This window comes from Sinocyclocheilus rhinocerous, unplaced genomic scaffold (assembly GCF_001515625.1).
Source record: "Sinocyclocheilus rhinocerous isolate Xijiao unplaced genomic scaffold, SAMN03320098_v1.1 scaffold481, whole genome shotgun sequence".
In the NCBI taxonomy this organism is placed as follows: domain Eukaryota; kingdom Metazoa; phylum Chordata; class Actinopteri; order Cypriniformes; family Cyprinidae; genus Sinocyclocheilus; species Sinocyclocheilus rhinocerous.
In genome coordinates, this window is record NW_015657695.1 from 453,548 (window position 1) to 466,177 (window position 12,630).

Sequence of the window (12,630 nt, forward strand, 5' to 3'; positions counted from 1 at the left end):
CAAAGAACACAACCATATTAATAAATCATGTCCAAGAGCATTCTGGGAAAAGGGAAATTCGGACTGAACCACAAAACCATTTTTCTTAGTAGCCAATTTAAACTCAAAAATTCCAGCTGACCTGCTGTGCATGATAATTTGACTTGAAAACCCATAGTGCAAGTTCCAGACTAGTATTTGAACTAAAAAAACGACAGGTATTTATTCAGAATTATTTGCTAATCTAAGAATTTTTTTACTGTATAGACAGTGACACATACAAAAGACATATCTCTCACTGCTCACAGACATACAGCAGCAACATCTACATATAGTTTCATCTCCCACACGTCTGACAGGCCTTGCATGTTTGGTCTGTCCGTTTGTTTGCACGCCAAAGTGTTTGTTTGATATTGACAGCACTGTGCTGACTATCATACTTGGCAGCGGTAACCAGGATTGTGTTTCAGTGTTCGAGTCCAACGTGTGTGCTTGTGTGTCTGCAAGGGTGCAGATAGCATTTTGCATTCTTCCATATGCATTTGCAAATGTTTGCAAATTTTCCCCACATGTAATTCCCTAATACCTCTCTCTAGGTTCCTGCAGCGACTTCAGTAAAATCATAGAGAGAATGGATGGGTGCTAATTTCATTTCAAAGGTGTTGGTTGATGGCCATTGACACCCTGATAAGGCAAACACTATTCTAGCTTGAGAGCTGAGCTGCAGTCATGGTTATTTAAAACTGTAAAGTGGAACTTGATGACAGGACTAGTCTGGGCTCTGTAAAATACAATACTTGCTTACACCGCTTGCACTCTAATGCGCCTGCTATTGAAACTCTTGCTGACAGAGCTAGCACGCTAACCTCCACAGTGTCTGCATGCAGGCCCCAAAACTGTCCAAAACAGATTATTACTTGAAGGAAATTTGCAGATGTAGGAGGTAGTAATTGGTAATTTTCTCTTTTTAGATGGAAATTTCTCTTTATTGTCTGTGGTAGATGGTGTCAGGCAGCTGGCCAGTGCTTGCGGTCAGGGTACTTATTTGTTTATTTGCCCATTAAACTCCACCACAGCCATCTTGTTGTAGCAGCTGTCCTGTCAGGGGATGATGAGCCATGGAGAGGCTACAGGTGCCCCCCACCAGCATCGTCGAGACTCGGTTTGCCCCTGCTGGGCTGCAAAGCAGCTGAAGTGTTCCAGGACCTGACAAGAACAAAAATAGCTGGATGACATGGCGCTCATTTTTCTCGTTCTATCTATTCATTTTAAATCTATTAATCCACTGAAAATGTAATTCATATATGCAACGACTTGAATACACCTCTTCTATGGCATTGTTCACAACAATATTTGACTTGTCCAATTGTTCACGATTTACAGTATGTTTTACTCGCAATGTCTACCTGATAAAATATTTTAGAGCTTGATGTAACCAGAAAAAACGATATTCGTTCTAAAAATGGTTATGGAGTTATAATATTTCATACATTTACATGACTTTGTGGTCATTAAAATTAGGCTTCCTCACACTATATATTAAGGTTTTCCAAGAACATATGAACCCTGGTTCTTCAAAGAAAAAATCACTTGGTGAGGGATTGAATTAAAATAAGAATTATCTTGATTTTTAATTGTTTCAGCTCATTTTAATTATTGTTTTGCCTAAATCATTTAAAGTCATCTTGAGGCACCCTTGAAAGTTTGCTTAGGCCCCCTAGGGGGTTGAGAACCACTGTTTGATGAGCATATTTTAAAAATGTTGAATTAAAATACCTTTTGGTATTTTTGGTGCCTTTTTGATGTCAGAGTGATTCAACTGTCCTGATGTCATTATGCATATTACTATTATTTCATTAAAAAAATGTTTTTACTTCTTTTTCACTACTTATTAATATTCGAAACACTTTTCTCTGCCAAATCAAACCCATTAAAACACAGCAAAACAGGAAATGATATCATAGAGTCATTAAAAGACTTGAACTGTATGTGGCCTATGAGGGAGACATACAAAATATGCCGTGTTTAGGTGTCCCCAGGACAGGTTTGAGAAGCACTGACCACTAAAGGCCCTCATGATCATGTGTCATGGTCAATAAGTCACTTAAAATGTCAGATTTACCTTTTATGATACGTGTCAGATGACCTTTTATGTAAATTAGTGCTTTCAGAACTTGTCACATTTAAACTATTCCCTCCCTTTCCAACTTTCAGCTTATATGTCAGTAACTTAGTTCCCTACATAAATAAACATGCATAAATTCCAGCCATTTTGTGTTTTTGTATGTTGTAGACCTTCAAGCAAGTCTGTTCTGGATCTTTAAAAACTTTTTTTCACAACTAAATGCCAGCTAATATACCAAACTATGTGTTTTGCAGTACAAAATTAACTTGGAGGTCATATAATGCAAGTTTTTGCCTGATTTATCTTAACTTCAACGGACAACACTGCATCAGCAAATCTTGGGTATGTTTAGAGAATGACCAAGAGATAAAAATGCAAATACCCATATGGAAAATGCATATACAGCCTGTAACAACCACAAACATGCATAAGTAGGCCTACATAGATCGTCTGATAAACAGTGAAGAAACCATTAGATCAAAGGAAAATCCTGCTGAAGGGAGGAAAAGGAATAGAAGAGAATTGTTTAGGGGCACGTGTGGTTTTATGTTCATTTCTGGGTACAGAATGTGTGTCAGAGCAATACAGAGACTAAGGAAACTATTTACAAAGCAGAAGAGATGAAGAGGAAGTGCATTTACATTTGAATGTATAGTTCCTACTGCCTCTATTTGCATGATTCTGTAACCTGAGCTAAAGCAGCAACACTTTGTTCGATCAATGGTTTCACTTTCCATCCAAAGATGTTTCACAGCCTGAGAGGGAGAACTGAACCAGAACCAGCTAAGCTTTAACCTGACGAATGACTACCTTGAGACCAAAGTAAAGTAAAGTAAACCAAACAGCTGTGCCTATGCCTCAACGTGAAACTTCCCTCACGTGTAGAGACCCAAAGACAGAAATCTGTTCCTCACTGAGTCACACGAACAGCTTTATTTCCTCTTTTTTATTGGGGAGGTCACTGGTTGGAACAGAAAAGGGAAGTAGATCTGATGGACAGTCCCAGATTGTTTGACCAGCAGCTTCGTTTGGTAGTTTGTAGGGTTGCTCGCAGGCATTTGTTTCACTGGAAACCTCACGCTATGACTTGTGTGCGCCATCTGGTGCTTATATTAGGCATTTTATCAGTTCATGTTACACAAGTTCATACACAAACAGTCTAAACCAGGGTTATTACAGATAACTAAAACCATTAAAAAAAACCGTCGTCACTTGAAATAAAATAAATGTTAACAAAAAAATGTTTTTAAAAACTAAATATTACTTAATAGCTTAATATTTAACATATTATCTCTTATTTTTCATTTAGTTTAAGTTGATGTACTAAAATAGCTAAAACTAGACACTAAAAAAACGAATAAAAATGACCAACACAATAAAATTACTAAAACATAAACTAAAATGAAAATAAAAAAAGAACATAAAAATAAAAACGAATCCAAAATATTAATAATACGTATATTATATCAGTAATAATACCTAAATAACACTGGCCTAAATACAGAATTGATAATATAAAACTTTTTTTTCAAAAGATGATATTCTGAAACATGTTAATTGCCAAACATTTTTTTTACTATATTGACTTACATTGCATGGACCAAAAATATGCAGAAGAAAGAAAGTCATACAGGTTTGGAAAAACATGACGGTGAGTAAATGATCACAGTTTTAATTTTTGGGTGAACTATCCTTTTAGGAACTATATTTCTACCTGGTCTAACCCATAAAAGTTCATTTTATTTGTGTAAGCTAATGCATCCACCCAGGTTGACACAATAATATTAAATCATATTTTGACTTATCTAATTTAGATATCACAAAACATGATTTTTTAATGTATGTGATGAATTCAGGACCTTACTCTCAAACGAATTAAATTAACACATTGACACGGTTGTGTTTTGGACTTGAAACAGATGGTGATTTAGGGATGAGGTTAGGATTATAAAGATAGTAGATTTTGTCGGTGTGTAAAGAAAATCAATGCATGGATTTATCACTTAATCCTTTGCTGAATCTATTGACTTTTATTTTATGTAATGCTTTAAATGTAATATTCTCCTGCCCATCCAGATGCCCACATAACTAGATAACTAGTAATTTTCACAAATCATGTGAAGTTTTCCTCAATAATGTAGTGATTGCGACTTGAATTGTGTGTACATGAGGATAGAGACCTTAGGCCTATTTTTTATTTTTTTTTAAAGAAAGAAACATCTTAACCCCCTGCACTGCAGATTGCTTTCCCATGCCTATTCATATTCATATTCATGAATGAGCATCCACCCAGGTTGACACAATAATATTAAATCATATTTTGACTTATCTAATTTAGATATCACAAAACATGATTTTTTAATGTATGTGATGAATTCAGGACCTTACTCTCAAACGAATTAAATTAACACATTGACACGGTTGTGTTTTGGACTTGAAACAGATGGTGATTTAGGGATGAGGTTAGGATTATAAAGATAGTAGATTTTGTCGGTGTGTAAAGAAAATCAATGCATGGATTTATCACTTAATCCTTTGCTGAATCTATTGACTTTTATTTTATGTAATGCTTTAAATGTAATATTCTCCTGCCCATCCAGATGCCCACATAACTAGATAACTAGTCATTTTCACAAATCATGTGAAGTTTTCCTCAATAATGTAGTGATTGCGACTTGAATTGTGTGTGCATGAGGATAGAGACCTTAGGCCTATTTTTTATTTTTTTTTAAAGAAAGAAACATCTTAACCCCCTGCACTGCAGATTGCTTTCCCATGCATATTCATATTCATATTCATGCATGAGTATTGATGTGTGTAAGATGATTGTAAGAACAGGGAGGGACTTTGGTAAATCCCAATCTCATTTGATTAGAAACACTGCAAATCCCCCTCTGCCCCTGTATGTGCCCCTGCACCCACCCTGCTCTGTTGCTGTCCTACAAACCCACTTCTTAATCCCAAAGCCTTTTTATATCACAGAATCATGGACAGACCGCTTCTTCCAACACAAATCCGGATTTTTCACCCACCTTGTACAAACAACCCCCACAAACAAATGTGATAGACAGTTGGACTGACTGTAGTAATGAACGTGTGCTCTCTGGGCAAACCCACGCTGCAGGGCAGGGAGACACTGAAAATGCAGACTTTTTAACTAAATTTTAACTAAAACCATGTTGTTAGGTCTCTACATTGGAATTAGTGCTGTCAAACGATTAATCATGATTAATCGCATCCAAAATAAAAGTTTTTGTTTATTTAATATATGTGTGTGTACTCTGTATATATTTATTATGTATATATAAATACACACACATACAGTATATATTTTGAAAATATTTACATGTATATATTTATATTCATATAATTTATATTATATATAAATATATTTTATATTTAAACATATTTTTCTTAAATATATACATGCATGTGTGTGTATTTAATTATATATACTGTACATAATAAATACACAGTACACACACACATATATTACGTAAAACAAAAACTTTTATTTTGGATGCGATTAATTGCGATTAATCGCTTGACAGCACTAATTGGAATACAAGGGACAACTGTGCTGAACTATTATATTTTTCACATGACACAACAAGACAAATATATCATTGAAATGGTGCATGGTGCAGTACTTCAAAGTGAGCGATGTCTGGATCGTGAACAAATGAATCGGTTAACGAGCATTTGGAGTGAACTGAAGATTTGGCTAATTAGGTAAAAATTATTTTTCATAAAAATAAAAATTTGTATTTAATTTAAATGGCTTATCAAGGCTGCAACAAACTTAAGTTAAACACACAGCGATAAAGAATCCTTATTAATAAATCTTAATTTTATTTAGATTTTATTTAAATATATATAAACTTAACTCAATTTATGAGCCTAGTCAACACAAGGATGTCAGGAGCAACGTAATCTCGACATTACGTAAAAGAATCATTTTAAGAGGTTCTGTTCAAAAGAACCGATTCAACGAAATGATTCGGACTTCTCATCACTATGACGAACTGCTTGAGTCCAAAACTTTTTTTCTTTCTGTTCTCATCTTGCGCCCCCCCCCCCTCACTGCGAACACGGACACTAAAGTCGTGACTGTCCTGGACAGACCGCTTCTTCCAACACAAATCCGGATTTTTCACCCACCTTGTACAAACAACCCCCACAAACAAATGTGATAGACAGTTGGACTGACTGTAGTAATGAACGTGTGCTCTCTGGGCAAACCCACGCTGCAGGGCAGGGAGACACTGAAAATGCAGACTTTTTAACTAAATTTTAACTAAAACCATGTTGTTAGGTCTCTACATTGGAATTAGTGCTGTCAAACGATTAATCATGATTAATCGCATCCAAAATAAAAGTTTTTGTTTATTTAATATATGTGTGTGTACTGTTTATTTATTATGTATATATAAATACACACACATACAGTATATCTAAAGTCGTGACTGTCCACCGTCGACCAAGACCATACGACTCCACATTCCCTCTGTATGTAATAACAGAGAGTTTATATATGTATTTCGACCAGACTGTCACAACTTTCCAAGTTTCAAGGAATTTGGTTTAATGAAAGTATGCGCGCTCCCGCCAAAGCGCAGCATCAGCACCACTATCTCTCGCGCGCGCGCCCGCCTCTAGCGATCGAGTCTATCGCCATCCCGGCCGAGAGAGCTAAAGTTGGCCGAAAGGACGGATAAACGATGCTGTACTGTCCGGTGACGAGGAGAGGATAACATTTGATTTGCTCATCTAACAGCGACCCCATCTCCCGGAGAGGATGGATATCAAAATTCTTGCCCCAAGCCTTTTACTCTTTCTCGCCTTTCAGCATTGCTCGTCACGTAAGTCAAACCGCAGATGCAAAATGCAGTGCAAATACAGTGTTTCTTATTTGCTATAAACGTGACTGTTATTCTCTGTCAGGACAGGTGCATCAGTAAAGCTATGACATAATGATTTTGATCTCAAAATTGCGAATTTTAAGCGTGTATTGTTTTAAATCAGCGCAAATTGTTGCTAATTCATATTTAGATAAATAAATCATGAGGGTTTCGGCTGAAAGTAAAGCACTGTTGTAGTCCTGAGTCCGGGCTCGCGACTTTGCCTGCTGTGTCTATGGGCTCTTTCTGCATTGCAGTGCTTCTGCGCGCTCACTTGGGCAAGTTTCTGCATGGAAAGGTGCGCCTTGCGCAGGGGACACGCGGGAAGGACACACCGTCCTGCTGTTAAATAGAGACACTTGAAAGCATGTATGCGCGGAATTAGCCGTGTCTTTAGTGTATTACTGGGGGGAAAGTTGAGATTGTCGGTGTATTTGGAATGGCGTGGCTCGTATTGCGTGAAGTTGCTTGTGGGAGCAGCCCTATGCGGAGACAGAGGGCGGGCGCATTAACTCACCGAACGCCCAAATTCACGTGACGTAGAACACCGCATGCGAATCCTCACGTAAGGTTACCTTCAAGACAGCATTTAAGTCCTCAAACCACAAAATATGTCCTAACACAATCAGTATTCTATTCTGATTTAATGAATCTCCACAAAACACCACAGTTAGGTTGTTATTTTGGTGCAGCAAGAAAGCTTGTGATATTTTATTTTGTATGTACTTAAAATGATTTCGATTGTGTAGTCATTCTATAATTAAGGGCGCATTTCATGTATATTGATGATCATTTTTTTCAAGCAATTTTCTCATATTTCATCTAGCAAGAGAACGCATATTATATCTCACGCCAATATAGCACTCTGTTTCAGTTTGCTTAAAATGACCCTGTTGTCCCTTAAATTACAGTTCTTGCAGTGTCTGTTTTTAAATGAGTGAGTCTGGAGTTTCAAATGAATGAAAAAAGTTACAGTTAACATTATTTGTTAGATTTCTAAGGTCTAAATGCTACATTTAAACATTTAAAAATGAGTTTAAATAAAATTTTCTTAAAATATTTTATTTTTCTTATGTCAGCAAAAGTTCTGACAAAGTCCTGTGTGGATATCCTTGTTTATATATCAGCTCTAATATTACATTTGCTAATATTAATTAGTGACTGTTTTTCAATACAGTGTTAGCATAAACCATAATAGCACATTGTATCTCGAAACAGTGAGGTTTTGTGAAATCACAAAAGTGGGCTTTTGCTAGGCTCCCACTTCACTACTTTGACAACAATGAGAGCTTCAGTATGACGTATTGTGTAAAGAAGATAATCCAGGCAGCACTGAGCAGGGAAATGAGACCGAACAAGCAGCGTATTTGGCATAAATCTTTGGAAGGGAGTGGAAACTGTCCAAACTGAAAACGGGTGCTCTGTCGACACAGAAAAAGTCCTTGAAAATGAATTTTTTTTATTGAGATTGAAGATGCCATGTCTGTCTGTAGGCTGATTTTAGGGAGCGTGGTTGGTGAGATAATGATAGAGAGTATAAATGTTGTGTTTTGGATTTGAAACTGGGCTACAGATTAGATCCAGAATAGAGGAAGGTGTGAAAGATTCAGGGAACAGGTTTGTGTGTATTTTTAGTCTGTGTCAAGTGGGTGTGTGCGCTATGTAGAAAGATGTGCTGCGGTGTCTTAGATTGATTCAGTATTTTGAAGTCCTTTTTGAGCTTAGCTATTATTTCATTCAAAGACTGCCACCTACTGTGCTGCAAGTCCTGTTATGAATAATTCATACCAACGTGACCCCCCTGGTTTCTATTCACCATGCTAAAAAATGTAACCACAGCCTCTACACCTAGCAATCTTAGTCTAGACCCATGTGTACTGCGGCCTCCTCCCAGTGATGAAAGATAGCTCATGTGATATGCACTCGATTCTCCTAGAGCTAAGTGCTGCGTCAGCCTGCAGAGACTGGGGGAGTGCCTGTAATTCAACATATGTGTTACAGAGAGAGACAGAGAGAGAGAGAGAGAGAGAGAGAGAGAGAGCGTTCAAGGAGCCGCTTCACATGTGTCACTGTTCTCTCTTATCTTTGAGTGGAGAGCAGCTAAGGTCTTTGGAGGGAAAGAGGAGAAGGAACAACTGAGAGAGAAAAAAAATAACATCACAAGGGAGTGAAATGGAACAGTTTAAAATTTCAACAAGACATTTTGCAAAAATTAGAAACACCACTTTGTGAGCACAGATTTAGTGAGAGGGAGCAAGAGACGGATGACTTATAGGTCATCAAGAGTTAAAGGGATCGTTCACCCAAAAATTAAAATTCTGTCATTAATTACTTACTCTCATGTCGTTCCAAACCTGTAAGACCTTCGTTCATCTTTGGAACACAAATTAAGATATTTTTGATGAAATCTGAGAGTTTTCTGACCCTCCCATAGACAGCAACACAACTGAAATGTTCCCGGACCCGAACATAGCAAGGACATCGGTAAAATAGTCCATGTGACATCAGTGGTTAAACTTCAATTTTGAGAAGCTACGAGAATACTTTTTGTGCGCAAAGAAATGAGTTAACGGTTATTAGACCCGACAAAGACACACCGAACAGAACAGAACTAAATACACAAGCAAATGAGGATAATTGATAAGACACAGGTGAACAAAATGACAATCAGACACGAGGGAAAACCGGGTCAAGGAACACACAAGGGATGAAAACATTCCACTTTTTTTTTTGCCTAATCCTATAAAGCCTGTACTGTATCATGTTTGATCATGTTTATTCATGTTTTTGCTATAAGGCCCTTAATGGTTTTTATGAAGTAAATACAAGAATAACTTTTATATTGTTAGTAATATTTTAAGATGAATACTTACTGGACTGAAGCAGCTAGGTTTACTTGATTATCCATGCATAGTTTTTAGAAAAATCATGTTAAAATGTGAGTATGATACATCGTCTCTTATTTGTATCGCATTGCATTGCATTATTTGTTTTGCCCCACAGAGCTTTGATCATAAAACTATAGCATTTAATTATCACGTTACTAAGACTTATTATTGGGATATATATATATATATATATATATTTCAAAATATATACTGTATGTGTGTGTATTTATATATACATAATAAATATACACAGAACACACACATATATTATGCAAACAAAAACTTTTATTTTGGATGCGATTACTCACGATTAATCGTTTGACAGCACTAATATATATATATATATATATCCAACTGATATTTAGATGCATTTTATGTAAGTAGTCTGCTGTGCAGTTAGAAAGATTTCATCAGAATTCAACAACAGCACCAAATTGCATATATTTTCTCAGTTTGGGCCTCATACTATTTTTGCCATAAAAGCTTAATGTATCACCTGCAAACATTTTTTATTTTTATTGTATATATTATTATTTAAAAAAAATATAGATTTAATAAATTGTGCCATTACACAAAAAAAAAGGCTTCATAGGTTTAAATAAATGTGTTATCTAGGAATTTGAAGTACACTTCTTCTTTTTGGAATGTTCACACTGTTTATACTATAAAATGGCATATGATAGTGCACAAGTACACAAATTGGGACACATCTCTTGTTTTAGCCAGATTGTAAAGCAGAATCGCTTGTGTCCTTCACAGAGAAGACAATCCCAGAATGCAATGGGAGAAGTTCACTGGGGGGAAAAAAGAAGGTGAACAAAACAAGGGTGGTTTATATTTGATAAAATTCTGGAAATTATTGATTATAAATAGCCCAGTGTTCATCCGATTAGTATGTGTGCTGTGTTTTTATGATTATTAAAGAATTGCACTGTGCAACATGCTAACATCACGCTACTGAAATCGATGGTGTGGCGGCAAGCGTCCTGTGCTATTTGCAATGTGTGCACAATTGCTGACTGAGTAGAGCATTCTGAATCCATCACTTATTAGCTTCCATAACAGTTAGGATGCTCCTTCAGAAGACAGCTGCCTATGTGGGCTATGGGAAGCAAGGTAGCTCATAGTAGGTTTTGGAACAGAGCTTTTGTATTTAAATAGGCGAGTTTTGCACAAGCATGTCTATGTGCAAGTCTCTGCATATATCTCCATGACCCTGTCATTGCTTATTCCCAGTTTACCTCGCAGCTCTTCTGCACTGGGTGCTTTAATAACTGTAATGCTTCTCCTGCAGGGCAGGCACTCCTCTCTGCTCTGCACAGCTGCTAGTGGGGAAAGAATAGCACAGGGTGGAGATCATTGATCTCAGAGCTGGTGAAGAGGGACAGACAATCTCGGCATCTCATATTTTACAAAGATAGATGGGACTGGGTCACATTCAGTCGATTAATTTATCTGCTAATGTGAATCAGAATACGGTACTGGAGCTGGTGCTTTTGGGACAGTATGGAAGTGAGGCTAATCTTAGACAGGAGCCTTCAACATGGATCTTGACATGGATTTTTAAGCTTATGTTTATAGCACTATATTAATGTATTTGCCTTATTATGATGATTACTTTTACATGTGTTCAAATACTGATTATTGATATATAGATTCATACATTTATTTCAATATAATATATCAATGTCCAAATACTACAGATATCATACAATTCAACAGCATGAATAATTGTCCCAAATATTCACAGGATGTTTCCACCACAAGCCATTTCTTTCAGAAGACTTTCATAATGGAGTTCATGGCTTGGTGAATCCGGCTAGTCAAAGGCTGAAAGATGACAGAGCAGGGGACTGTGAATCAGATGGGAATTGAAATCACTTGTGAATAAACTAGATGACTCATGCAGTATTCTGTTATCTTCCTTGCTTTCTCTCTCCATCTCTCCATTTCTCTCTCTCTTTCCATCAAACTGTTTCTTTTCCCCCTCTGTTCCCTCACTGGCAGTTGCAGTGGTCAGAATACTAATAACCTCTGCTGTGTTAAGCAGTCTGACCCCTGCAGTCTCTTTGGGGTAGCTACAGTTAATACCTCATTGAGAAATACACACAATTAAATAAGAACATTACATAATGGACTTCTGTTATTTTAGAAGCTAATTATAATAAAACAAATTAAGCCTGATCCAATCATTAACTGTATTCTCGAAAGAAAACACTTACATTGTAAGATTGTAAGATAAGACGTGAAGTTATTAACGTAATTTCGGGAGGAGTACGCCCATCTAATCTTCCAATTAATATCCAAGTATAAAAGACAGGCTCTTACCACTTCCGTTGTTAGTACTTTCGGCATCCCTCCTCCTCCCCATCTCCTCCTTTTATGCATATGTATTTATTTATCTTTCTGTCTATAGGGGGGCTATCGGAGCTGGAGTAGAATAGTCTCTCTGAGCCCTCCATTGCAGACATCAAGCCAAATCTGTTTACCACTAATGCTAAGATTATATGGGCACAACTCGTGAATTTATTTATGAACCATTCTTCCCTTTAAATACATGCCCAATGGTGATTTTATAAGACTGATAAAATTTCAGGTAACATTTTTAGCAGGATGTTGTCATTGTTGCAGTGTAATTGACCTTTTGCAGGGAGTTCTGTTTCACTAGATCCTTTGACCGCATAATGTGGGTTCACAGCAACAGCTTCCAAATGCAAATCAACTCCATCAACTCCAG

General features: G+C 36.7%; 1 protein-coding gene across 2 annotated transcripts in view; it reads left to right on the top strand.

Annotated features, from left to right (window-relative positions):
- The first annotated feature begins 6,564 nt into the window (after positions 1–6,564).
- LOC107721486 (contactin-associated protein 1-like) overlaps positions 6,565–12,630 on the top strand; it is a 28,916-nt gene continuing 22,850 nt past the window's right edge. For both annotated transcript variants that reach the window (XM_016529510.1, XM_016529509.1), the window contains exon 1: positions 6,565–6,966. In XM_016529510.1, coding sequence (XP_016384996.1) covers positions 6,903–6,966 — 64 coding nt within the window. In that variant the 5' untranslated portion in view covers positions 6,565–6,902. The remainder of the gene's footprint in view (positions 6,967–12,630) is intronic.